Consider the following 26,279-nt stretch of genomic DNA (forward strand, 5'->3'; position numbering starts at 1 on the left):
AGTATATCTAAAGCCAAAATCGTTCTTTTTGTTTGGTCAAACTTTGAAGTTGTAACTATCAATAAGACAAAAAACGCCTCCAATGGTTTAATGCCTTTTAAGACTCTAACCGTTTCTATGCTCTAAGACCATAGAGTTGTTATCTTCTCTCTAATAAAGTCTGCACAAAAACAGTGAATTTTACTAGTTTTGTTTGATTTGAGTTTTGTAGCTTACTACCTCAATAAAAGTCCAATCTAAAGCTTTATTATTGATGTACCAAAGAAATTGAAGAAAGGGATAACATACAAGAATTTATTGAAGGTAGTCAAAGTCGTTGTTTGACTGTCTCTAACTCTCCGGTCCCTGCGGATTTTCTAAAAAGAGAATTCATGAATCAACAACGAAGCAAGGAAACTACATTATCAATTTATCTTTCTGGTTTAATTTTTGGGGAATGATCCTTTGTTACGCTTAATCTTTCTAGTTTTAAATGTGAGGGTAGCAAAGCATTTTATGAATATGATTTCTTGCATGAAGATGCTTTAATGTAATAATAGTTGAAAATTATTAGATGATTTAATATAATATATATTAATATTTTAAATATTATTTCATATAAAAATATTTTCATGTGAATAGCTATCTGAAACTAAGAAAGTAAAATGAATTAAAAAAATTTTGATTATTATAACATGTATATGTAAAAAAGAGCAAGTATAATCTTATTGTTCATTTGAAGTTACTTTATGACTCAAGATCTGATTATATTATTTTTCATTTTTATAAAGATAAGTTTTGAATTATTAAATAATTTTTATTCATGTAATTTCTTATAAAATTAACCGCTAAATTACAAATTTATGTATATACGATAATAATAATAATAATAATAATAATAATAATAATAATAATAATAATAATAATAATAATAATAATAATAATAATTTCTGAATTGTACCGAAATGTCAGAAATAATTATTAAAGCATCACAATTTATAATTCAATAATGGTACAAAAATTTCTACAACTATACAAAATTAATACAGAAAAGCCCCCTCCCCCACAAAAAAAAAAAATTTATTGTGTATAATTTGATACTTTTCTACAAAAATTCTAATTAACTTATAAATACTAAAATTAATATTTAAATACTTAAAAATTAGAAAATAATTAACTCAGTGATTCTTATTCTTCACCACCATATTACAAAATAATTAACTGTCAATTACGTATTAAGCTAAGTTAGACACAACTCTTCTCACTGCTTCCACGAAGCCAGACTCGTCCCATTCACTTCCCTGCAACCATAAAAAGTTACATGCATTCACAATTTTGCTTAAAGGTTTTCACAGAGAATTAAGTTCATTAATGTACATAATTAAAGTTAGAAAAAAAAATAGATTATATTATTCTAGTTTGATGGCTGGCGGCAAAAAATATACAAAAATGCTATTCGAACAACCAAAATTAGTTACTAAATTAGTAACCAAATTATTTGTGTATAAATATATATGTGGTTTAATTTATTTTCAATATATATTTGTATTCTAACATATATTTTATACCGATGGCTGACTTTATGCGACCGATTTTGATATATATTTAGTATAATTGAAAAAAATATTATTATGAAAAATATTCAAATGCTACCAATTACTTGAATCTATTAATGCAATAATATACTTTTAGTCTACATTTTTAAATATTGATAATTAACTACTGATAAAAAAAAAATAAATTTTGCCAACGCTTTAGTATTCTTCAATTATTATTTTGAACTTACTACCTCAAATAACAAACTATAGCATACTAACTAAAGCACCTTCATAATTAGTTACTGCACTTTCTGAGCTCCTTCTCCTTTCAACTTAATATGTGAATAATATAGTAGCTGCTATTTTTCTGAACCCTAATTGTTAGATGCTACTATGATTTTCATTTTTCAACATGTGAGATAATGCAGACTTAGATTCATCAGTCCTGGACATATTAATAATGTAGCTGACCTAGCTAAAATCACGATATTAATTACTGTCTAAACAAAATAATTTTACACAATATTTAATTATATATTGTTATAATATTAATTTTAGATTTTTTTGTCATAAAATCATAAAATTAATAATTTTAGAAATTTCCATAACAGTGATGAAGTGATTTTGGTACATACCTGAAGAATCCTTATTCTGAAGATGATTTGGGTGATGGTTGTGCCTTGTGTATTAGTAGTAGTATTTGCGGCCATGGAAACGAAGCTGAGGTTCTGAAGGCTTTTCAGGAATTCCAATATGCGAATCATGATATCAGATTGATGATGATGAGACGAGCTTTCTCCTCTGACAGCGACTTGCAAATCCACCATTCTCTCTTCCGATGAACTCGACCCCGCTACATGCGACACCGCAACGTTCAATCTCTCATTTGATGATGATGGTGATGAGGAGATATGAACATTAACATAGCTTGATGATGATGAACCAAGTAGTGTTTTTAACTGCTGGTTTCTTATGTTAAGCTTTTCAATTTCAGCAATTAAAGACTTCAATGCCTCCTTTGCCGCTATAAGAACCGAAGATTTGTGTTTCTAAACAGGGAAGAAAGATCAAATGACTTAATTAGCCAAATTATATTTTGAATTAGGAAAAAACTCACGTAAAAACGTGAAAAATGTAAAATTTTTAATTGAAAATTATTAGATAATTTAATATATTTAAGGTGAAAATTCAAGTGCAATTTGATAGTCGAAAATTATTAGATAAAAATTTAGTTAAATCAGTTAAATCATCTAACGACTCCTAATTATCAACTTCACGTAAAGTTGACTGTGCCCCTGAGTTTCCACCTATATTTAATTAAAGTTGCAAATCTAAAAACAAGGGAAATGCTAGATAAATAATGACTATCTTGAACAACATAAACAACCACCAATCAAATAAAAATATACTACACCCTAATTTAATGCTATTAATTTAAATTTACTCTTTTAACCCTATTAATTCACATTTTTTACACATTGTTCAAAAATGTTGTTGGTCACCTATATTTTTCAAAAAAGAAGATACCTTAGTTCCTGGAGGAAGTAATGCCCTAAGTTCCCGGAAACACTTGTTTTCGTTCTCGCGTCTTCTTCTCTCTGATATGATGCGATGAAGATGGTTATTATTATTAGCATTCTGGGTACCAATTATGAGGGGATGAGGCGGTTGATGTTGTCGTTGAAAATGAAAGCGGTCTCTAATTCTCATTAAATGTAGGGTTCTAGAGAATTCTATAGATCTCTTCATTAAACTAAACCTCCTGCTGCTGCTACTTGTTACTAAATTGTAAGCAGTTGAAGAATATGCCCTGAAAGCACTGTTATTATATGGTGGTGGTTGAGAAGTAGTGGTGGCTGGTGAAGAAGAAGAAGAAATAACGACATGAAGGATTGCTCTTATGATTGCTTCTTGCTCACCCTCTGGTGCGGGTAACAATACTCCTCGTAAGGATGAGAATTCATCGCTAGGGCAAGAACATGAAGACGATGAAGCTGGATGATGAATCTGCTCTCTTGAAAAATCTTCTGGGAATAAACTCTTCACTGCTGCTTTCATGTCAATCTGCACATACAAGGAGTGAAATTCAAACTCGAAACCTCTAAATAAGGATGAGAGACTATGCTATTTGAACTATAGCTGGTTGACTATAAATACAATAATTTTAATTATTAATTAATCGAGAATCTAATTCTAATCACAGAATTAATTATTACTTGAGGGATAGTGGAGAAACCAAGCTCAATTTCCCCTTTGCTGCACCCCATGAAAATAGCTGTCTGTGAATGTACACAATAACACAACTCATTATTAATTAATTCATCAGATAAATATCAATCACAACTACAAGTTTAATTTGTGCTTTATTTTAATTTACCTCAATCCTTGCTTCCTGTGTAAAAGGAATTAATTAATTAGCGGATAAGTAGAAAATTATTATCAAATTAAATTAACTGCTTCTCTATACCTTACCAGATAGAATTGTGTTTGGATAACTGCGGATGCAAGTCTTAGAAGATCCAATTGTTGAAGCTCTAAGTAGGCCATATGCCTCTTGAAAGCCGCACCAGGAACCCACCTGAAAAATATAACAAGAAAAAACTCAATCTTAATTTAAATATGTTGAAAAAGCTTACATGCAGTTGTCTTTATGTAAAATTGATAGTCAAAAACTGTTAGATAATCTAACGGTTCTCGACTATCATCTTTAGATAGATAAAGATAATTGTATGCGAATATTCGTCTTTATTAATTAGCTAGCTAGGCTTACATACTCATCATTGGCGGCATCAAAGGTTAAACGCTGATATAGATTAAAAAGCGTTTCTTCAGCTATGGTGCTATTTACATTATTGTAAATCCCATCCAAGAACAATAAATTACTACACCTCCAAATAAAAAAAAAAGGAAAGTGAGAAACAAATTAACATATACAAGTAGTGATACGTATGTATGTATAAATATACTTAGATGATGAGTGGCAGTGCCAGAGGCATATGTATGTGCAACCAAAAGTGTGCATGAGAGAGCGGAGAAAGTCGCTCCTGGTGGCTTCAGGGAGGTTGAATACGCCATCCATGGTGGAAAATTAATTTAAGGTTTCTTCTACTTCATCTATCATCATGGTGTGGTGGTGAAATTTGAGTTTGTTTCTGCTAATAATATTAGTCTTAGTCGTTGTTGTTGTTCAACTGCTACTATATGTCATCTTAGATAGAGAATTATTGCGGTTTATGGAATGAAAGTAACCAATTTCATTCATTCTATATATATATACACATGTGGGAGAGACTTGGAATAAAGTCATCTATTAAGATTTTTATAAGTGCATTTTGACTTTTTGAGAATTTAATTGTTTTTTTAGTATATATATATAAAGTTTGGTGTAAAAAAAAAACTTTTATTTTTAAAATATTTTATTATTATGTATATTTATTTAAAAAATATAATTTTTAAAATTTAAATACAAAATCTCTTTATTATAACTAGTGTTTTAATTGGTATTATATAATGTGTGTCTGTTAATTCATTTTTTTATTAATTAAATGCATATAATAATGCTAATAATAAATTAAAAAATGTACTTTTTATGAATTATATATGATAAATGATATTTTAAAAAAGAAAATTTATTATTAATTTATTAATTAAAATATAATTTAAAATAAATAAAAAAAATCACTAAAATATATACTGCTTTCATATAGGTATCAAAGAAGAATCGATCAGGTAGCTGGGTTGGCTGTTGGATTGGGATTTGGGAGACAGAAAATTATAATAAAATTGTCAATTTGTGTGTGAACGGAAAGTTAAGGAAAATTCAAACAGAGAAAGGGTCTGAAAAGTATATACACATATGGTGTCGTTAATACTCCATATATTATAATATTATATTCAACAATGTTAGGAAACCAACTCTATATAAGTCAAGAATTAGCCAACTAGAGGCACGGTGATTTTAACCGGATGTTACTACTGATAGGCACACGGATATTTCTTTTTCTTGTAAATTGGATGGTTTTGTATATGATTTCTATGTTTCATATGTTAAGCATTAATAAAACATAATTAATTATATGGAACCAACTAATGAATGATTAAAACATCTGTTCTGTGATTCTCTCCTAATACTAGCATATCTTCCTTCATGTTTTGAACGTGGTCAACAATAATTTAACAAACAAATTAAATTATAAATTAATAAAACTAATTATAATTAATTATGTTATTCCATTCTTGGCTGATTATTAGTTGGTTCCATATACTTTTCCTATTACGTTATATATACATTAAAATTAATTACTAAAATCAATTGTTAATATATAGTTGTTACGGTGGGTAACCGGAGATAAATGCAATGAATGGCGTTGAGTGGCTCAAGTGTCTGAAGGAGGAGGACTCCGGATGGATCTGCAACTCGGGAGGCTCCGTCCGACTTGCGCGCGTGAATGAATGGGGGGTGGTACCTGCAAAGACACTCCGATGCCTAAGTCAGCAAGAGTGTGAGCAGGTCTAGAGAGTATTGGGCTTAGAGATACCTGAGGCGTGTCAGTGTACTTATAGTGGTGAGCCAATAACCACCGTTGGAGTAGTGCCATATCTTTAGGATATTAACCGTCCCATTATCTTAGGGAGGTTAAGATATGGCTTTATGAAGTGGTTAGAGAGATTTTAGGGGCGGTTACTCATTTGAATGAGTGTTTATCTGCCAGTTAATCCCACATCCGACTTCTTCAGACCAAGTCGTGATTGATACCGACTTCTTATGTGAAGGTTGGCGTTTAGTAAGGCTTAATCTATTGGATTAGGCCTTTTAGTTGGACCTGGGCCCTTAGCATTGGGCCAGGGTATGAACAGTGTCCCTACTTGAGCCCAAGATCCTTTCAAGGCTTGGGTTCAAGTATTTAACTTGGGTTCGTAGCCGACTTTCACGGGTTTTGAAACCGACGTGATTTTCGCGACCTTTTGTTTCTGACAGTTACGTCAATTCAAGCGTCGTGTCCGTTGAGGAAGCGTTTAGGGATTGAGGGCTTTGGTAACGGTGCAATCTCATTAATGACTGCCTCGTTTTTACCATTATGCCCCTTAGTATGTTTATAAATACTTTCCCTCTCTTTCTTTCTTCCGTTTCTGCAATCTTTCAAACTTCTTATTTTCTTGCTCGCGCTGTATTCTTGTGTTCGAAGATTTCCGTTCTCTCCAGCCTTCATTTCTTGGATAAAGGTTAGTTTTATTTCTTCCATGTCATGCCTTATGTTTGCATGTTTTGTTTTGTGAGTGGATAGGTTGGCCTGTAGATTCTAGCTTCGTATCTCTCCTCTTTAGGAGCCGTGTTTTTTATTTTTCTTTTTCTTTTTTCTTTTTGTAGGTTTCTGCCACTTTTCTTTTTTTTAAAAAATGGCTTCCGTAGATGTTCTCTCTCTGTGGGTTGATGACACTGTCCTTGGGGAGGAACCCCTGGTCGATGCTGAGTTTATCACTCATCTTCGTACCCATCACCGGCTCTGTACTTCGGAGGAGGACGAGCCAAAATATGAACTGATAATCCCGGGTCCTGAAGACCGGGTCTGTTTTGGGAGAGTTAATGAGGCGGCTCCTCATTTTTTCTTCATGTATGAATGTATGATCACCCGTTTGGGTGTTTTTCTTCCTTTCTCTGATTTCGAGATATCTGTTTTGCACTACTGTAGAGTTGCCCCTACTCAACTTCACCCCAATTCTTGGGGTTTTTTGAAGATCTATCAGTTTATTAGCCACGCTCTGGACTTTCCGACCTCTTTGAGGATTTTCTTCTTTCTCTTTCATATGACTAAGCCCTTTAGTGGGTTAAACAACAAACAGCAGTGGGTATCCTTCCGAGCCATACAAGGTCGGAGGATTTTCACCCTTTTTGACGAGTCTTTTCATGACTTCAAAAACTATTTTTTCAAAGTACAAGCTGTAGAGGGTCACCACCCCTTCTTCCTTGATGAGCACTCTTCCCCTCGCTTTCCCCTTTATTGGTTGGCGGCCTCCCCTTGTGAAAAGTATGGTCCAGATGACCTGGACGAGGTGGAGGCGGCCATTGTGGGGTTTTTCCGAGAAGCGTGGGGGAGGGCCCCATACTTGGATACCAGAAAAATCCTCCAGGGAACGCCGACCTTTGTTCAATCTCAATTAGGTAGTGCATGCATTCCTGATTTCCGAGTTGTTTCTACCGACTTGAATGTTGCCGACTTATAACTGTTGGTTGTTTTTCTTGTAGATATGGCAAGGAAGAATGCTCAGGAGGCTTACCAAAGGGTCCAGGAGGCTAAAGCGAAGTCCCTGGCTAGGTCCGGGGGTGCCAAAGCAGTCATCTCTCCTCTTCCTCCTCCTCCTCCTAGGAATGTGGGCACTCCCTCTCAACCCATTGTCATTTCTTCCTCAAGTTTGTCTCGACCACCCCCTTCTGCCCAAATTCTCTCCGAGCCAGAGAAGAAGAAGCGCAAGACTTCGGAGTCTGGCTCTTCTTTGGATGGTGGGGTTAAGGCGGATGCTCTTGTATTCGTCCGAAAGAACATCTATCCTTATATAAGCATGGATGATGTTTCTGTCTGGAACCACCTCACCGCTCTGACCGAGGAGAGTTTTAGGGCGGCGGGTGTTTGTGGCAAACTTTTGGACATTTTTGAGAAGACTCCCCTCAGCTCTTTGGGGGCATCCTCGAGGGTTGAGGAGTTAGAGGGGAGGCTTCTTATTTATGAAAAACATGAGAAGGAGTTGAAGGAGGAGAGAGATAAATTGAGGAAGGAGAGGGATCACCTTAAGGAGGAGGAGAGTAAGCTGCGGGCTCAATGTACTTTGGAGGCAAATCTGAGGAAAACAGCACAAGACAGCTACCACAGTTTATTTCAAGATATTGTGGCTGCGAGGAAGGACTTGCTGAATTCTCGAAACGCATACGCCGAGTTGGAGGACTCTATTGCTGATGGAGCCGAGGAGTCTTGGAGAATTTTCCTGGAACAAGTCAGAGTTATCGCTCCCGACACTACAACAAATATGGCCTTTAGCAACGCCAAATTTTGCAACGCCTTAAAACCGTTCTCTTAGATAGGTTTAGACAACGGTTTTTTAAAGTGTTACTGTTGAATTCAATTTTTCATCAATTTATAGCAACAAATTAAAACCGTTCTCTTTGACTATTTTAAAGAACGGTTTTATAACCGTTACCATGATTTACGTTTAAGCAACGGTTTTTTATTATTGTTTAAAGAATTGTACAAAAGAAACGCATTAAAACCGTTGCCGAAATGCTACACTTTAAAACTGTTCTATTAGATGGTCTTAAACAACGGTTTTTACAGTGTTGCTATTGAAGTTCATTTTTCATTACGCTATAGTAACAAAATAAAACCGTTCTCTTTGACTATTTTAAAGAACGATTTTACAACCATTACAACAATTGTTTATGAAACAACTATTTTTTAATATTATTTAAATAATTATACAAATTAAACAATACCAATAAAAATAATTTCAGATAATCATATAAATATAAACTATTTTTTCTATAAATACTACATTTATAAAATACTCAAAAACTATTGTTATAAATAAATAATAAATATTATTTTAAAAAAATAAAATTAAAATAAATTTATAATAAATATTATATATTATTATTATTATTATAAATATATAAAAAATATTATATTTTAAAAACATAAAGTTAAAATAAATTTATAATAAATATTATATATTTTTATTATAAATATATAACAAATATTAATATAAAGAAATAAAATTAAAATAATTTTAGAATAAATATTATATATCCATTGAATAAATATTTTACTTTATAATTTTATTAAAATCTTCCTATTATCTTTAATTTTTTTTCTTAACCCTAACTCTATAACCTAATTTCCAAATTAACCATACATAAACTTAAAAGAAAAGAAAAGAAACGAGAAAAGGGAGCTCGAAGGGGGAAAACCAGAAGGGCGAAGAAACAGAGAAGAAGAGAGGGAAGAGATGGAAGGGACGGCGCCAGCAAGGGTTCAACCGTCGTCGCCGTCGCCGTAGAGTGGAGGTGGAGGAGTGACCGAGAGAGAGAGAGAGAGAGAGAGAGAGAGAGTCTGACGTGAGGGAGAAGAGAACGCGAGAACTAGGGAAGGAGGGAGGCTCTATTCCGCGCCGCCATGCCTTCACGCCGCCGAAGGAGGTCACGTCACCGTCAGATCTGAAGCCGCCGAGGAGCCGAACGCCGTCGAAGCCGCACCGTCGCGTCACCGTGGCTGTGCCTCGGTCGAACCCGTCACACCGCCGCTGCCGTGATGTCATTGCTGTCGGGAGGGAGAAGAGATGCGCGAGGAAGGAAGCTCGTAGGGGAGAAAAAAGACGCCGCCTGTGCTGCCAGCTCCGTCGCGTCTGATCTCCACTGTCGCCGTCGAAGGTCCGTCGCCGAGGCCGTGGAGAGGAGCCGCCATTCATGCTTGTCGCCACCAAAAGAGGAGCCGCTGCCGCCGTCGATTGTCACTGGAGAACACACCGTACCGCCGTGCCTCTGGTCGCCGGAATCACGGACTGGAGAGAAGGGGGCTGCCTCTACTGTTGCTGCTGCCTCGTTCTTTTATTGTAAGCCATCTCTGTTTTGAATTCCATTGAATTCATTTCTGTTTTTGATTCTATTGAGTTTGAATTCTCCATTTTGCTGCAACCATGGTCACTGTTGTTGGAGTTTAATTGATTTGGTTTCTGTTTTGATTTGAATTTTAATTTGGTATAATGCTGCCTGTTTTGGTCACTGCTTCTCTGAGTTTAAATGATGGGTTCTCTCAGTGATAATATTCTAGGTGATTGAGTGATGCAACTTTTATGTAAATTAAGATTTATGACACTCCCTGTAAACATAGAGATGGATTATCACACTTCACCACCCTAAAGATACTGTAAACATGGAGATGGTTTATAACTGGTGACTATTTCCTTCTGAGGAGTAGCATTCTAGAGTTATGCATGAGTTATAGAGTTCATGAGTACATGCAATCTATCTTTTTGAAATGCAATGAATGGCGTTGAGTGGCCCAAGTGTCTGAAGGAGGAGGACTCCGGATGGATCTGCAACTCGGGAGGCTCCGTCCGACTTGCGCGCGTGAATGAATGGGGGGTGGTACCTGCAAAGACACTCCGATGCCTAAGTTAGCAAGAGTGTGAGCAGGTCTAGAGAGTATTGGGCTTAGAGATACCTGAGGCGTGTCAGTGTACTTATAGTGGTGAGCCAATAACCACCGTTGGAGTAGTGCCGTATCTTTAGGATATTAACCGTCCCATTATCTTAGGGAGGTTAAGATATGGCTTTATGAAGTGGTTAGAGAGATTTTAGGGGCGGTTACTCATTTGAATGAGTGTTTATCTGCCAGTTAATCCCACATCCGACTTCTTCAGACCAAGTCGTGATTGATACCGACTTCTTATGTGAAGGTCGGCGTTTAGTAAGGTTTAATCTATTGGATTAGGCCTTTTAGTTGGACCTGGACCCTTAGCATTGGGCCAGGGTATGAACAATAGTATACATTAAAAATAAATTAAACCACATATATTTATATATAAATATATTACTATCTGATTTTAACATACAAATAACATATTTTTATATACTATATATATACACTAAAAATATGAGGATTTAAACTTTCCCAAAGTTTTTATTGTATAATTAAGGAAAATACATACACTTATTTGTATAATTAATATATATCTTTAGTGACTAAAAATATGAAAACTTTGCCAAAGTTTTTTATTGTACAATAGTTAATAAAAAATTATTAATTTAGCATTACATATTGAGATAATAATTTGGAATGATGGTGTGACAAATAATATTTTTCTTGTTAAAGAAGAAAAGAAAAAAGAACTGGAAATGGGAAGTTAGCCACCCGTTTGAAACAGCTCGTGAGAAGAATTGTCTTCTCGGTAGTGACATCTTGAAAAGTAGTGGCACACATTTAAAACCTAATTGAAATAAGAATCAATTATTGAAGATGAGAGAAAAGTAGTTGACTTGTGATTTGTGAACTTTGTGTAAAACTAATAATGCCAAATTCTCATAATACCTTTGAAGAGAAAAAATAATTATTAGCCACAAAAAATATATAGATTATATGTTCAAATTTTGACTACTAGATGGTATATTAGAAAGCGTTTTTTTATATAATTATTAACTAATAGACTTAAAGTGAATATATAAAGTTTGAATTTATGAAATTTAAATTATAATCTATTTTAATTTTTCTTCAAAATTTATGTTTAATAATATGTGAAAATAAAGTAGACTTTTTTCCCCTCCAAAGTGTTAATGCTATTAAACAACGTAACTTTTCTTGTGGAGAAATTATTTATATTGAAGACTCATATACAGTAGTTGTCGATAGTTAATAATTAGTCAAATTTTTTAAATTATCTAACAATTTTTAAATATAAACTTCACATGTAAATAATGTATGTGAATTTTTACCCTTATTTATTTATTTATTTATTTATTTATTTATAGAATCAAAGCTACAAATAAACAAAACAATGATCACCCTAGAATTAGAAATGCAACTTAGAACTAAATGAAACTGATGGAAACCGTGAGTAAAATGGCACACTCTAGCAAGAACATCTTCACAAGAATTCTTTTCTCTGTAAATCTTTTAATGCACTATGTTATTTTATTTTATAAGAAAATTTATTTTCAAAGAAAAAAAAATATATGAAAAATCACAAAATCACAAAATATTAAGAGATATAATCATTTATATGTTCTTCCTATAAATTTAAATCTTTTGAAAAAGTTGTGTTATAATATAGTATAAAGGTCGTAAAAAAGCATATTAAAATATGTAATTATTTATGTATTTTTTTTTATCAATTTAAACTTTTAGAATTATTAAAATAATCATTATAAATTTAATATTTAACAAAATATTTAAATGAATTTTTATGAAAATATATTATTTTTTTTTAAATTTCCTAGCTAGTTACCTGAAAATTTTGTAGTTAAAATCTCAATCTATCCCCCCTACCCCCGAAATATTGATAGTTTATAATTTATATATGGGTACTGTCGATTTAGCCCATGAATAAAATGAATATCATCAATATTATCCAAAACTTAAGCTGAGTTTACTAAGGATCGAGCTTTTGATCTTTCGGATCTAAAATTCTAATATCATGTCATGAATCTACTCATTCTAAAAGCGTAACTTGACAGGACAATGTAACACTAATGGTTATATTTCTAATACTTCCTAAACCTCTATTATACGCATTGTACACTTAGACCATTGGCTTCCTATACTTTCTCTTTATATTTATATATATATATATATATATGCATGCTTTATCATTGACTCCCTGCATTATTATTATTATTATTATTATTATTATTATTATTATTATTATATATTTTGGTGGCATTTTATTTGAATGTATGTGAATACGTAAAAGGGTCAGTGATTATGGATATTAATTAAAACGTATCATGACGTGCAACATATAAATAGAAAAAATAAAAAAGAAAGCTTCCAAATCTATGATGACGAGTAGATGATTAAAAGAAAATGCCTTGAGATGTATGTCAGAATTGAGCTTAGGTGAGAATGGAAATTCTTTATTTTCCGTACTAGAAGTGTAAGATTGAACCATTATTATACCTTACTATCTTACTAATTAGAAAGCATATGAAAGCAATAAATATAACACGTACGTCATTATTATCCACTGGCCCATATTGATATCTAAGTATTAATTAGCATGCATCTGAATATGAATCCTTGCATGTGATGATGAAGCTCTAATGTCTATACATGCACCTTTCTGATTGTATCATACTTTGGGTATCTACCCCCTCCATCTAAGTTTCTTTCTTTTTCAGTATAGATAATTAACAATATTTTTAAATAATGTGTAAATAATATAAATTAATAGAATTAAAAAAATAAATTTAATTAATAATATTAAATTAAAATATAATATATTTTTATTTCATTAGCAATTATTTTTGTTGTTTAAATAAATCATTGATTACTTAATATTGTCCTTTTTAAAATAAGCTGACACGATTTTCGGATTCAGATTTGTCTTTTGACTTTTGACTTTTGATTTTTGACAATTCTGTCGTTGACTTTCGTGTGGTGTTCGGTGTTCCAGTACCAGAAAAGAATCATGTCCGCTAAACTAATTGGGCTTTTTTAAAGTGATAATAATTGGGCTTATCCAATCCAATAAATTTTGGGCCGTTTCTTTAACAATGAAGCCCAGCCCAAAAACAGAGGCTAAGTCGTTAACTTGTAACACCGCCTCTTTCGCATGGCAATGGATACCGTTGTGCTAAATGCTCAGTCACTCCTCTTCAATTCCCATTCCCAGCTTCCATTACTCACACGAAGAAGTAGAACCATAAAACCCTTAAGCTACACCATCAACATGTCGTTGCAGCAAAGAATCGTAGTACCTAACAAGCACGGTGAAAAGTTAGTGGGAATATTCCATGATTCTGGAAGCAAGGACGTTGTAGTCTTGTGCCATGGTTTTCGCTCCACTAAAGTGAAGCTTTTCGTTCATACATGTACGTATTATATTCTTCAGCTCTATTTATGGATTTAATATGTTTTTGATTTTTTATCTTCAGGAAGCCACTTCCATTGTGAACCTTGCTGCTGCATTCGAAAATGCTAGAATCAGTTCCTTCCGCTTTGATTTTTCTGGAAACGGGTACGTTTAGTAGTATACCTAGAAATATACAGAATTAGGTATACACACTGATTACAAATCTTTAAGGATGCATTTGGTTAAGAAAACAGGACAAAATAAGACACAAAATACAAAAATATAATAATTAATGTTCTTCTATTTTATTTGGTAATAAATTAGAATAAATTATGAAAGTTTAATTTATTTTATTTTATTTTATTTTTCATTTAAAAATTTGAGAAAGAATATAATAATAAAAAATATAATTATGAAAAGTTGAAAACGTAATAAGAATTATGAAAGAAAAAATAAAAAATAAATTGTCTTTTGTTAGAGTCTTTCGTTTTAGACCGACACAAAATATATTATTTTAATATTGCTGAACATAATGTCTCTGTTTATGTCTCATCTGCAAAACATGATTTTCTGTCTCTCTATCTCAGTGTCTTGTGCCGGTAAACAAACGCGGCCTAGTGGATCCATTTTGTATGGCTGTAAATTGTTATATGTACTGAAATTCCTGCTATCTCATCATGTTGTGCTAATTCAATCTATTATGGCTTTGGATTTTCATTTTAGGGAAAGTGATGGTACATTTCAGTATGGCCACTATTGGAAGGAGGCTGATGATTTACATGCCGTGACACAATACTTCCGCGGATTAAACCGTGTTGTTGCTGCAATTGTTGGGCACAGTAAAGGTATGTTGATATGTTCATTGATCAATTATGTAACCAGTGATATAATAATTGTTCTTATTCTTGTTTGTTCCATCTGCTGGTTTGGTTGTAAAGACAGAAACCTTCAAAGTTGTGTTGTTTCTGAGATAGAAGCAGAATATGCCTCCTTTGATTGGCACCTTATAACTCATTGAATCTTCTAGCATCACCATGGTTGACATGTATGTTGAAATTGAAACTTCAGCTTGTATTTCTGAGATTCTAGGCAAAGATATGCTACATAGGAACTCGGTGATGGTCATCCGTTTTGATATAGTATTAAGAAAAGTAGTATTACACAGTTCTTTGTTATATTTCCTTAAAACAGGTTTAATATGGGGTGAGGTAAGATTGATGAAATGCTCTTCACTCCTACTCAATGTGAATGGTCATTTGCTTTCCATTTGTACTTGATGAAACCTAACTTACTGGTGTGGTTTTGAGAACCAAATAACTGGTACATCTTCATAAATTTATTTTTTTTTAATTTTTTTTTATACAAACTGTACTCATAATTAGCTGTTGCTGTATCTTGGACTCTTGGTGCAGGAGGTGGAGTGGTGCTTCTTTATGCTTCTAAATATGATGATGTTAAATTAGTTGTCAACATCTCTGGACGCTATGATCTGAAGGCAGGAGTTGAAGAAAGACTTGGAAAAGATTATATGGAAAGAATTAAGAAGGACGGTTTCATTGATGTGAAGAATAAGTCAGGTAACCTGTCAATTGATCACGCTGTTTCAATTCCTCTAAGATTGGATGAGGTTGTGAGAGATATTTAACAAAAAATTCAGTGTACGTAGATTTCTCATTATCCTACATAGGTACATGCTTATCTTTTATCTTTATGATTATATGAATATGAGGGAATTCGCTGTTGCAGTAAATTTTAATTACCGTGTGACGGAGGAAAGTTTGATGGATCGCTTCGGTACAAATATGCATGAAGCATGCCTTAAAATTGATGAAGATTGCAGGTCAGAGAAAAAATCTTGTCTTCTCTCTTTTGCCTCACCCTTCTGCCACTTGTTGCACATTCTTTTGTTCATGAAGTTGTTTGTTGAATTTACATGGTGTCTGTTTAAGAAATAAAAAATTATAAAGCAGAGGCAATGAAATGTAGGATAATGACTAAATGAGAGAGGCATCTTGCAAGGTTAAATATCTTATGTGACAAATAGAAAATTGTTTCATTTTGATTCCCCCCTAATCAAGTGGTGAATTCATTGCAGAATGCAAACTTATGTATGGTATGAACAAAAACATAATCTACCGTCCAAAGAACATAGAGGAGTTATTTCGAGTATACAAATTATGAATGAGTGTGATATATATAATTCCATACGTGAAAGATGATTTTGCTTGGAAGGTTATACTGCAAATGAAAATTAGTAGTAATGGTACGAAAATAACCTTAACACATAGATGTAGCTAATCTGAAATCACATAATGTATGACAGGGTCCTTACAGTTCATGGTTCTTCAGACACTGTTATTCCTGTTCAAGATGCATTGGAGTTTGCCAAGATTATACCAAACCACAAGTTACATATCATAAAAGGTGCTGATCATCCATACACCAAGCATCAAGATGAGTTAACCTCAGTTGTCGTGAACTTCATAAAGGAAAACTTGCACCAAGATGGTGGTGCTGATAGCTAGGTATGCCTTTGCCTTTGCTAGCAGTGTTATGAATTGAACCTTCTTTTCCTCCCCCCCCCCCCCCCCCCTTTTTTTTTAATATTGATGTAATTCTTGTTGATCTCAACAGTAACAGTTTATGGCCAGCTGAATTTGCTGCTAATGAGACATTTTGGCCTCCAGTTGAACCTGCTCATGATGATCTTCTTCTACAAGTGCTGGAGCTCTCATATTTTTTCTGCTTAATCAGTAAATCAATCATAGAGTAAATAATGACTGCAATGGTTATTTGCCTCTGATGTGCATAACACATTTGACAATTACCTCATGGTAAATTAGACCACAACTTTCTATGCTACCACCTATTTTAGCTTTCCTAATGAAAATGAAGAAAGCAAAAGCAAAAGCAAAATTGGTTTTTGGATTATATATGGTTATTTGTTGCGTGAACTACTGAACTTACTGTGTTATCCTTATGCCATTCATTGCTCACAAAGCGTGTGACATGATTTTTGAATATGCTATGTGATACCTAGACGAAGTTTAATAGTAAATCTGGAAGAAATTTTTACGTTCAAAATATTTTCAAGTAAAGCAACCGTAAAAAAAATCAAGTAAAAGAGAGAGGGAGGAATAAAAAAGGTTCTTTTAGATTAAAAGTTATATTTAAAAAAGTTTTGCTAATGTGTTTTAAATACAATTTTAATACCATCATAAAAATATTTTATTAAAAGTTTTTGAAAAGATAATTTGTTTATATTTTTAATATATTAAATATATAAAAATTAAAATTTTATTATTATTATACTCTTAAAATATAATTTTAGAATATAAGTTAGCAATTTTTTTTGGAAGTCCCTTAGAACCTGGATGGATTGATTTCGAAGTTAACTTTCCTATTTATCAGTGGCTTCAAAAAATTTGATCTCATCCAAATAATATAAAGCCGTTTTGACTATACAGTTATTCAAAAGGAATATCTAAATTTGATAGTTCAATGGGAAGTCGTAGCATTTCCCACGATCTTGGAACACAGTAATTGACTAATTGCCCAATGGCAAATGTCTTAACAAGTACTACAATCTAAGTGTGGATAAAATATTCTTATAATGAACTTCCTCAAATAAAATATACATTTAGATATTTTTAGATCACAAAATAAAAACGTTCTTACTTGACATATTTAATGTTCTAAAAATACCAATGTTATTGTGTAAATATAATTTTTTTTTTATGATCATTCACACTATTAATGCAATCACAATTATTTTTTTAGATAATTATTCACGCAGATAATATAAAAAATAGTTATTTTTACTAATATGATATTATATGATTATTTTTATCAAAATTAAATTCTTCTTTATTAATAATAAGATAATTGCCATATTCTAAAATTTTTGGACCCTTGCTTACTCTCAATTACAGTAACTCAACTTTTCAAGCCTTTTTAATATATAATCCAGTTTCCAATCTGATATCCCTAGCAGCAAAGGAAATCCAGAAGATCCCTGAACTTGAACTTGAACTTGGATTATGGCAGAAGCTGTGGGGCAGAAGAAAGTGATAATTCCAAACAAGCATGGCAATAAATTAGTGGGGATATTGCATGATTCTGGAACCCCTGAGATTGTTATCCTATGCCATGGTCTTCAAGCTTCCAAGGTTACTTTTCTTTCCTCTTATGGAGAACCAACTATTTTGTTATTACTGTTCAAGTGTTATTGGAAATTACTAATTGCGATTCAGTTTTTTGTGACTGTTATCTGCAGGATCACGCTATCATGGTGAACCTTGCTGCTGCACTACAGAATGCTGGAATCAGTGCTTTCCGATTTGATTTTACCGGAAACGGGTATAAGAATTCTTTGCTCTCTTTTTTGTTTGTGCATCTTTACACCAAGCTAGTAAAGTATACTGTTCTTTCACTTTCACTATTAAATTTTGATTCTTTCCTTATAGGGAAAGTGAAGGATCCTTTGATTTTGCTAACTATTTGGGGGAAATTGAAGATATACATTCTGTAATCCAACATTTTCGCAAAGAAAACCGTACGGTTAGCGCGATTATTGGACACAGCAAAGGTTTGTTGTCTAATTGTTCATATTATGGATGTTCAAGTGAATCCATATCCAGTGGAAGAGAATTTGTTACCTTACATTTACATATTTGTGTCATTGAAACATTAATTTCTGTGTCTTTTCTGAAGTTGGTGTTGAATAATCTCTGTAACTTGATGCAGGAGCTAATGAAGTGCTTCTTTATGCTTCCAACTATCATGACATCAAAACAGTTGTCAACCTCTCAGGGCGATACGCTATGAATGGAGGCCTCGAAGAACGTTTTGGAAAAGACTTCATGGAAAAAATCAGTAAGGAAGGTTTTATTGAGTTGAAGTCGAAGTCAGGTTACTCGCCTTTTCATCCCCATGTTCTTTGATGCTGAGATTGATATAGAATCATGAAACTAACATATTCAGGTTCCTGAGTTTAGATGAGAACATAGCAAATGATGGAAACATAGTATCATAGTTATTCAGTATTATAACAAGATAGCATCTCTTTCTTGCACACACATATTTATTTCATCATAACTATGTCTAGGTAAACACATATATTGTAGGAACTGTTGATTTTCGTTTGACTGAGGAAAGTTTGAAGGAGCGGTTAAACATAAATATGCATGAACAGTGCCAGAAAATTGACAAAGACTGTAGGTCAGTGAAAACCTTTCCCCTATCAAGTAAATGATTCAAGATTCAACAATTTTTTGTTAGATGTGAATGTTAAGCTACTTAGGCGCGTTTATTGCATGGCAGGGTATTAACAGTTCATGGTTCTGCGGACGAAATAATCCCTGTTGGAGATGCATTTGAGTTTGCCAAGATCCTACCTAATCACAAGTTACATATCATAGAAGGTGCAAATCATGTATACACTGATAATCAAGCTGAGTTAGCCTCAGTTGTGGTGAACTTCATAAAGGAAAACAAGAGTGCTGCTAGTTAGGTATCTCTTTTTTGAATTCTGCATAGGAATTTAACTTTTTTGTATTACATTTAATTGGTCCTTTTGGGAAAGCTCACTCTCCTCTCCCATTAGATTGAGTGGTGGATCTACACACACTGAGCTCCATACTCTATCTACTGAAGGAAGAGAGTAAAAAAAAGAGTAAAAAGTGAATATATGTTTATTTTATCTTAAGAAAACATAGCAGTGCTGCAGTGGTACATAGTTCAACTTTCTTCTCTTCCTTGGTTTCTGCAGATCTCTGATCAAACCTGCCCATGATATAATATTGCCATGTATACTTGGGAATCCTACTTCCTAACCGAATAAGAGGGGAAGCCAAAAAAAGATTAGAGAAGAGAAATATGAAAGCAAGGGTATCTGTCAAGTTTATTTGCCTTTAATGTATCAACTATCAAGTCAATGTACAAGTATGTTGAGACTCCTAGTACTATGCCATGTAGACATTTATCATATGATATTAAATAAGGTTGGGGCATCCTAGTGTCCTGTTTGATTTGGAACACAAGCTGTGTTTAGTTCATGATATAGTTTTTGCTAGATCTTTTAATTTTAATTTTAATTTTAATTTTATTTTTTTATTGTTACTATTCTATGCTAAAAAGAAGAAATATTAGTAAAGGTAAGAAGAGAAGAGTATAGTGGACAAGGATTTGAAATCCTGACAATTGAACTAATATAAAAAAAAATACAATGATGTTAGGGGGTACTCCTTTTCCCTTCATTTTTCCTTCCACCTCAATTTTTGATATATTGCTAGGCTAGCTGAGGCTACAAGAGAATTACAATACACAGAATAAAAAAGCAATTTACAGCATAACATTGTGGGATGTGTCTCAGGCATGGCTCAAGTGCTTGAGCTGTCACCTTCATTCTTCATTGATCAGAGGCTTAAGCATTGAATTATTCTTCCTATCAATCAAACATTCCAATGCATTTCTATACAAGGTCAAGTTGCTTGTTTTGATTTTTCTCATCCTCTTCACCACTGTCGTCTTCATCAAAATTAGTCTGTGACTGTTCATTCTAGTTCACCAAATGAAAATAACGGAGGCAAAAATAAGAAAAAACTGATACCATTAATAGTCACTTCCTTAAAGTGCTTATTAACATTGGTATTATTGATCATTATATTATTGGCAATGTTACCAATATAAATTACAAGCATTTGGTTGCAGAAGGAAAGTATAAACTATACCTCTTCCAAGTCATCATCAGATAAAACATGGTTATCCATTGGAGAGTATAGATTTTTGTCGACATCAATCTTCTTTCCATTTTTCATGTCCTCCTGAGACCAGAAACAAAACCATAAGATGGAACTTCTATAGACTATCCAAAATAATTAACAGCAGAATCATGAAAAAGCAAGATAACATCATACCAGTTCAGATTTCAGCAAACCAATTCTCTCCGTCAAGTCGAAGATGTGATGTTTTAGTGCCTGGAAAAAACTAATCAGAAACCTGATGCCACTAAGTAGAGAACAAAGTTAACCCCCAAGCCATTGATCTATATTACCTCTCGTCTTTGGAGCTCGATAGATCTAGCCAATGCCTGCCTTCGAGATAATAAAGTCTTGGGCCTCAGAGCTTGTGGACGCAAATAGTTCTTCCCACGATAAACGATGATTATGTAGCCTTTGGTGTCCTTTTCTACAGACACTAGCACCCCACCACTCTCAGCTTCCAAAGATATCGCAATATGCTTAACTTGGGCAAGATTCCTGCCCTTTACAATTATCTTTACCAACTCGCGATACTTCCAGTGTAGATGCATGTTTTCTATGGTGCCAGCGAAAACATCTCGCCTCCCTAAAAGGAAAAAGGAAAATAGTCATGCCTCTAACATTTATTGTATAAGCCGTTAAGCCATAAACAAAAGCAGCTATTCATTGAGTTGTAATATTAATATGCTTACCTAGAACTAAGTATGGCTTCATACTCAGACCAATCTTCCGAAATAAAAATCTCTCTTCATCTTTTAGTGTTTCAATATCAGTTGGAAGATCTGCTGGATCAAGATCAGCCTGCACTTTTGCTAGAGCTCTCTCAGCCTTCCTGACTCTTGCTTTAGCCTACAAGCATCAAAAGTTAGATGGATGTGAACAAATCTATTCTTTCTTTTTCTTTTTTTTTTCTTTTTTTACTTGGTGTCTTGTAACTTACCAGAGCTAGTTTCTTCTCAAGGTTTCTGATAAAAGATTCAAGTTTACGCAAGGCAGAATCTCTCATCATATTCTGAACTTCTTCCCTGGTCGGTTCGTGTCCCCAGTTAGTGCTTGCTGCCCTAGTCTCAGCAAGGGTTCCAGCTACTAATGGCACTTGAGATGCTTTGCTTTTTAATCCATTAATAGGCAAAGCACTTTGTCGTGCCTTCTCTTCCTCCTCTTGCTGGAGTATGGACAGTTTCTCTCTCTCAGTCAGTACATGAGTCATTGCAGGAGGCAAGAAGTCATTGCCCCTGTAAAATACAATATATTCCTTATTTCTAGAGAGTAGAGTTCCGCCGGTCAATCTCTGCATGTGTGAAATTATGCAACCACCATAAATCCAAAGTAGGGAGTAGTTATTCACTATGCTAATCGACAAGGAAATTGATAACAAAAAAGGGGGAAACATGCCAACTGCCAACTAAACTCTCATAATCTTACATGATGAAGCATGATAAATGTTTCAATATAATTAAATTTAAAAAAGTTCTGTTGTCAAGTTCCAGGTGTTTGTATGTAATACCCTGAGTTCTTCAGCCATCCTCTCATTACGTGTATGGGGGACACCTCGTTTGATGGCTATCTTCGCAATAGCACATTTTTCCCAAAGCTTTGCCATAGCATTGGCCAGACCTTGCAGTTCTCTGTTTCTACCTGCAGCAGTAAACATATGGTATCATTTGGAAACATACACTTGCAAAACAAGAATGCAACTGCATAGTTTCTTGCATACCAAGGGCAAAGTGTGGAGCCGTTATTCTTGCAAGCCTACGGAAGTGAGTCATTTCCTCATTGCTTAAAGAACGTTTTAGCCGATAAGGAAGTAATCTAAATGGTGTTTTATATCCTGGAACCAGGGCAGGTAACAAGTCTGCATCGACAGGTAATGGCTCGCGGCCAGGCCAATCTTTATAGCGCGGACCCAATTCATCTAAGATTTGGTTGAGTTCAGTCAGTTCCATCAATTCCTCTTCAGTCATATGCTTCAAATATTTTGAAGAGACTCGGGTTAATGAGTCTGTTTCTCCAATTTGTTCTTTTTCACTAACTTGACCATCACCTCCACTTCCAACTTGCGCGCTATTCTCCTTAACATGATTTGCTTTTGTATAAAATTCAACACAAGGAAGCTTGTAAGTCATTCCTCTATACAACACTATCGAACTGCCAGACCGCCATACCACTAAACCTCCAGTTTTACTCTGATCAATCATGAAGATAATACTGTCATTAAAAAAACACCATTTTGAAAATCTATGATACACTAACTCCAGTTCATGTTGATAAGTCGTTCTAACCTGCTTTCTACATTCATAAATCAATGTATCTGCAAGCAACTTGTTGCACATTAAAACTATTGCTGTTGTTGAAACTATTACTTATTTGAAAATTTATTGTTGTGCTTAACAATTGGAAAAAAAAGGACCATCCAACAAGCAATCAATAAATTGAAAATCAAGGTTGCATCTCCCTGTTAGCAAACAGAAACTAACCTTGTTATCCTAGATAAGCCAGCTACATGGATCAAACATCACTAAACTAAACCATAGGAAGCAAATATTGATGAAAATTGGCATGTACCTCAAGAGTGTGATGAGCTCTTTTCATGTTAGCAGCAAGAGGACCTTCAAATTTCAACTTGACCACTTCACTATCCCTCCACTTTGCATGAATGGAATCCACTAACTCCCCATTGATGCCGGAAACTCCAACCTCGAACCTCTCAACCATCCTCAATGCTACATTTCTTAGCCTCCGCAGTTCATGCTCCGGTATCAGTCTCTCCGCCAACGCTGTGTTACTTCTCCTTTTCCTCTCTCCTTCACTTGTATCCACTACATTCACACTTCCCATTACAGAATTATTCAAAAGAAACGTTTTTTCTTCTACCCCTCTTCTAACCTCACCATTATCCACAGAAATTTCCTCTCTTTTGAAAACAGAACCATCAATGCCGCCATTTTCCTTAGCATCAGACTCAAAACGTGAACTTTTGCGGTTAGTTGCTTGAGCCCAAGGAGATAAACGCTTTGGGAATTGAAAATCCAATGAGTAACTCGCTGAATTCTTCTGATCACACTCTTCCTCTTCACCTTCATCATCATTATCATCATCATCTTCTTCTTCTTCTTCTTCTTCTTCTGATTGTTGTTCTTGCCAGGGGAGCCTTTCTCTCTGGGAACCCAATTTGTGAGACCATTTATCACGAATTTGATCAAAGAAGCTTGGTCTCGGGTTACTCTTCTTCTTCTTCTTCTTCTTAATCTTGTTCTCTGTGTTGTTTGATGCTTCCAAAGGTACCTTAACTGGTAGAGTGTCAACTTGAGCAGTCTGATTGGAACAGCAAATTCGGAACTTGATAGTAGCGTGGCCTTTAGAATGAGATTGAGAAACGAGAAAATGAAGAGAAGAAGAAGAAGAAGAACGAGATAACGCGGAAGAAGAGAGTGAGCAACTCGGTGGAACTGCTTGAACTTGGAGCGCCATTGTTAGCTTCCCAGAAAAAACACACACACTCAGGTTTTAGTTTTGAAATGGATAGAATCTTATTTTAATAATTGCAGGCCCAAATCAAAACTATGAAATAACATTGCAACTGGGCCCAAATCAAAACTTATTTGGGCCTTGGGCTTGCCTGCTATAGGGCATCAGCCCATTTTACCATACCAAAAATTTTAATGCTTAATTATGGCCTGTTTTCGAAATAAAAAACGTTATGGCCAGTTTCCACTTTGGAGTTATTTTTTTGTTCATATCTCAAATAAGAATAAAGTTTTTTTTATATATCAAAGAGTTTAATTTTGATATATTTATAATGTAAAATATTTAATTTTTTAATAATATACCATTGAATGTTTACAGTATAAAAATCAATAATTATATTATGTTTATACAAAAAAATCAACTATCAAATTAGTAATCCATATAAAATATTTGTTAAAATATAAATTATATATTGAAAATAAATTAAACAATACGTATATTCATATACAAATATATGATAGTTAATTTGGTGGGTGATTTATTGCGTGAATGAATATAGTTTTTTTTTTAAAAAAAAATCAAATTCATAAAATAGAATGTTTAATTGAATATATACTTTATAATAAGAAGTCAGGTAGGTAGCAAGAAAATGGGAAAAAGACAAAAAATGAAGCAGCCACCATTCTAGAATTAGTGAAAAAGAAAGACATTAAGGTATGGTAATTATGGTTAGATCCTATCTTAACTTGATGTAGCGTCATCAATCATTATTTTTTATTTCCAACTCTTTTAATTTGTCAACATTAGTATAATTAACAGTGTGTGAATATTCGGATTATGTCCTTCATTTTCCACAACAATTAGACTTAGATTCGTTAAAACATACTACTATACATCTACATTCTAGGCACCACAAAGTCAAAAAGCAAAGAGGAAAAAAAAAGTTTTTGATGAGAGTAGCTAAATTATTGTGTGTTTCCTAATTGCCTGCAAGCTGGAATAATTAAGCACACCATGGAACACAATTATTATGCATTTTCCTAAATGTGCTGCTCTTGCTCCCCAATGAAGGTCCAAAAGAACACGATCTCCATGTGATTAACCAAATCTTTATCCAATCAATACTCGTGGAAGTGTTTATTTGTCTAAAAGTAAAATTAAAGAAAAAATAAATGCTTACTTTTTGGCCAAATCATCAATATGGTTTTGATCATCACCGTTGGAATAAGAGGAAGATTTTGATTGAAAAGATTTTGATCATCAATATCGCCAACTCAAGCACTCGTGGGGCTATAATTTAACACAAAAAAATTGATATTATTCCCGTGTGAGTTTGACAAATTTAAAGCCCAATTATTGTACTGCCAACGTAGCTACGTTTTGAATTATTTAATTAGCTTGAATAATCGGTTTACACGTTAGTGTATGTATGGACTTTAAAGTATCATTAACCATTTAATATAACTATCTTTTCTTTTTAACCTTTGTCCATATTCAAAATAAGAGTGAGCGACAGAATATCGTTTAGTCATATGCTAATTATCATTGTCTAGACTAATGACTACTCAATTAACTATTATAGTACTATGTATGAATTTATGTATGTGAACATGCAACATAATTACTACTATGACAATTTGTTTAATATTACATTAGTGAGTTATATGTGTTCATACCCTAGCCCAACGATAAGGGCCAGGTCCCAACAAAAGGCCCAACCCAAAAAGGTTGAGCTTCGCCTTGAACCGATCTCCTCCTTATGAAGTCGGTTCCTATCACGACTAACTCTAAAGAAGTCGGGAATGAAGATTAGCTGGCAGATAATCACTCATTCAAATGAGTAACTGTCCCTAAAATCTCTCTACCCACTTCCAGAAGCCATATCTCAACCTCCCTAAGATAAAGGAACGGTTATCCACCTTAAAAGGTGGAACTACTTCAGCGGTGGTTATTGGTTCACCACTATAAATACCCTGAC

The 26,279-nt window shown here is 33.8% G+C and overlaps 4 protein-coding genes across 12 annotated transcripts; 2 read left to right on the forward strand and 2 right to left on the reverse strand.

The window, feature by feature from the left end:
• Nucleotides 1–934: 934 nt before the first annotated feature.
• LOC130963070 (putative transcription factor bHLH041) lies at nucleotides 935–4,767 on the reverse strand. Of its 8 annotated transcripts, none has more exons than XM_057889226.1 (8): nucleotides 4,484–4,767; nucleotides 4,292–4,399; nucleotides 3,990–4,095; nucleotides 3,895–3,909; nucleotides 3,734–3,796; nucleotides 3,045–3,581; nucleotides 2,153–2,566; nucleotides 935–1,280 (listed from the first exon to the last, which is right to left on the reverse strand). In XM_057889226.1, exons 1-8 carry the CDS (start codon nucleotides 4,594–4,596, stop codon nucleotides 1,215–1,217), a joined length of 1,422 nt encoding a protein of 473 aa, XP_057745209.1. In that variant the 5' UTR covers nucleotides 4,597–4,767; the 3' UTR covers nucleotides 935–1,214. The 8 variants fall into 8 exon arrangements, with proteins under 8 accessions (XP_057745209.1, XP_057745205.1, XP_057745240.1 ...); XM_057889222.1 differs by having other exon boundaries at nucleotides 4,292–4,405; XM_057889257.1 differs by having other exon boundaries at nucleotides 4,288–4,399; nucleotides 4,484–4,732.
• A 9,065-nt stretch (nucleotides 4,768–13,832) lies between these two features.
• On the forward strand, nucleotides 13,833–17,003 carry LOC130984336 (uncharacterized). The gene is made up of 7 exons (XM_057907584.1): nucleotides 13,833–14,069; nucleotides 14,155–14,237; nucleotides 14,796–14,917; nucleotides 15,485–15,649; nucleotides 15,819–15,912; nucleotides 16,396–16,597; nucleotides 16,707–17,003. Exons 1-6 carry the CDS (start codon nucleotides 13,833–13,835, stop codon nucleotides 16,595–16,597), a joined length of 903 nt encoding a protein of 300 aa, XP_057763567.1. The 3' UTR covers nucleotides 16,707–17,003.
• A 985-nt stretch (nucleotides 17,004–17,988) lies between these two features.
• Nucleotides 17,989–20,186, forward strand: LOC130973406 (uncharacterized). 2 transcript variants are annotated; one of them, XM_057897905.1, is made up of 7 exons: nucleotides 17,989–18,241; nucleotides 18,349–18,431; nucleotides 18,539–18,660; nucleotides 18,819–18,983; nucleotides 19,199–19,292; nucleotides 19,395–19,584; nucleotides 19,843–20,186. In XM_057897905.1, the coding sequence occupies exons 1-6, from the start codon at nucleotides 18,113–18,115 to the stop codon at nucleotides 19,582–19,584; spliced, it is 783 nt and encodes a 260-aa protein (XP_057753888.1). In that variant the 5' UTR covers nucleotides 17,989–18,112; the 3' UTR covers nucleotides 19,843–20,186. The 2 variants fall into 2 exon arrangements, with proteins under 2 accessions (XP_057753888.1, XP_057753895.1); XM_057897912.1 differs by having other exon boundaries at nucleotides 18,819–18,947.
• A 64-nt stretch (nucleotides 20,187–20,250) lies between these two features.
• On the reverse strand, nucleotides 20,251–24,319 carry LOC130973400 (CRM-domain containing factor CFM3, chloroplastic/mitochondrial). The gene is made up of 9 exons (XM_057897898.1): nucleotides 23,399–24,319; nucleotides 22,551–23,019; nucleotides 22,341–22,471; nucleotides 21,774–22,124; nucleotides 21,526–21,682; nucleotides 21,127–21,419; nucleotides 20,990–21,049; nucleotides 20,804–20,896; nucleotides 20,251–20,631 (listed from the first exon to the last, which is right to left on the reverse strand). Exons 1-9 carry the CDS (start codon nucleotides 24,302–24,304, stop codon nucleotides 20,545–20,547), a joined length of 2,547 nt encoding a protein of 848 aa, XP_057753881.1. The 5' UTR covers nucleotides 24,305–24,319; the 3' UTR covers nucleotides 20,251–20,544.
• Nucleotides 24,320–26,279: the final 1,960 nt, after the last annotated feature.

This window comes from Arachis stenosperma, chromosome 1 (assembly GCF_014773155.1).
Source record: "Arachis stenosperma cultivar V10309 chromosome 1, arast.V10309.gnm1.PFL2, whole genome shotgun sequence".
NCBI lineage: Eukaryota > Viridiplantae > Streptophyta > Magnoliopsida > Fabales > Fabaceae > Arachis > Arachis stenosperma.

Excerpts from the sequence above, each read along its gene's own strand:
- LOC130963070 (XM_057889222.1), bottom strand. The coding sequence starts at position 4,596 with ATGGATGGCGTATTCAACCTCCCTGAAGCCACCAGGAGCGACTTTCTC. Across the intron at positions 2,567-3,044 it reads TACTTCCTCCAGGAACTAAG|AAACACAAATCTTCGGTTCT; the intron begins GTATCTTCTTTT and ends TTCCCTGTTTAG. Across the intron at positions 1,281-2,152 it reads TCAGAATAAGGATTCTTCAG|GGAAGTGAATGGGACGAGTC; the intron begins GTATGTACCAAA and ends TTATGGTTGCAG.
- LOC130984336 (XM_057907584.1), top strand. The coding sequence starts at position 13,833 with ATGGCAATGGATACCGTTGTGCTAAATGCTCAGTCACTCCTCTTCAAT. Across the intron at positions 14,918-15,484 it reads AATTGTTGGGCACAGTAAAG|GAGGTGGAGTGGTGCTTCTT; the intron begins GTATGTTGATAT and ends CTCTTGGTGCAG. Across the intron at positions 15,913-16,395 it reads AAAATTGATGAAGATTGCAG|GGTCCTTACAGTTCATGGTT; the intron begins GTCAGAGAAAAA and ends AATGTATGACAG.
- LOC130973406 (XM_057897905.1), top strand. The coding sequence starts at position 18,113 with ATGGCAGAAGCTGTGGGGCAGAAGAAAGTGATAATTCCAAACAAGCAT. Across the intron at positions 18,661-18,818 it reads GATTATTGGACACAGCAAAG|GAGCTAATGAAGTGCTTCTT; the intron begins GTTTGTTGTCTA and ends AACTTGATGCAG. Across the intron at positions 19,293-19,394 it reads AAAATTGACAAAGACTGTAG|GGTATTAACAGTTCATGGTT; the intron begins GTCAGTGAAAAC and ends ATTGCATGGCAG.
- LOC130973400 (XM_057897898.1), bottom strand. The coding sequence starts at position 24,304 with ATGGCGCTCCAAGTTCAAGCAGTTCCACCGAGTTGCTCACTCTCTTCT. Across the intron at positions 22,472-22,550 it reads GGCTCCACACTTTGCCCTTG|GTAGAAACAGAGAACTGCAA; the intron begins GTATGCAAGAAA and ends TTACTGCTGCAG. Across the intron at positions 22,125-22,340 it reads GGATGGCTGAAGAACTCAGG|AGATTGACCGGCGGAACTCT; the intron begins GTATTACATACA and ends TCACACATGCAG.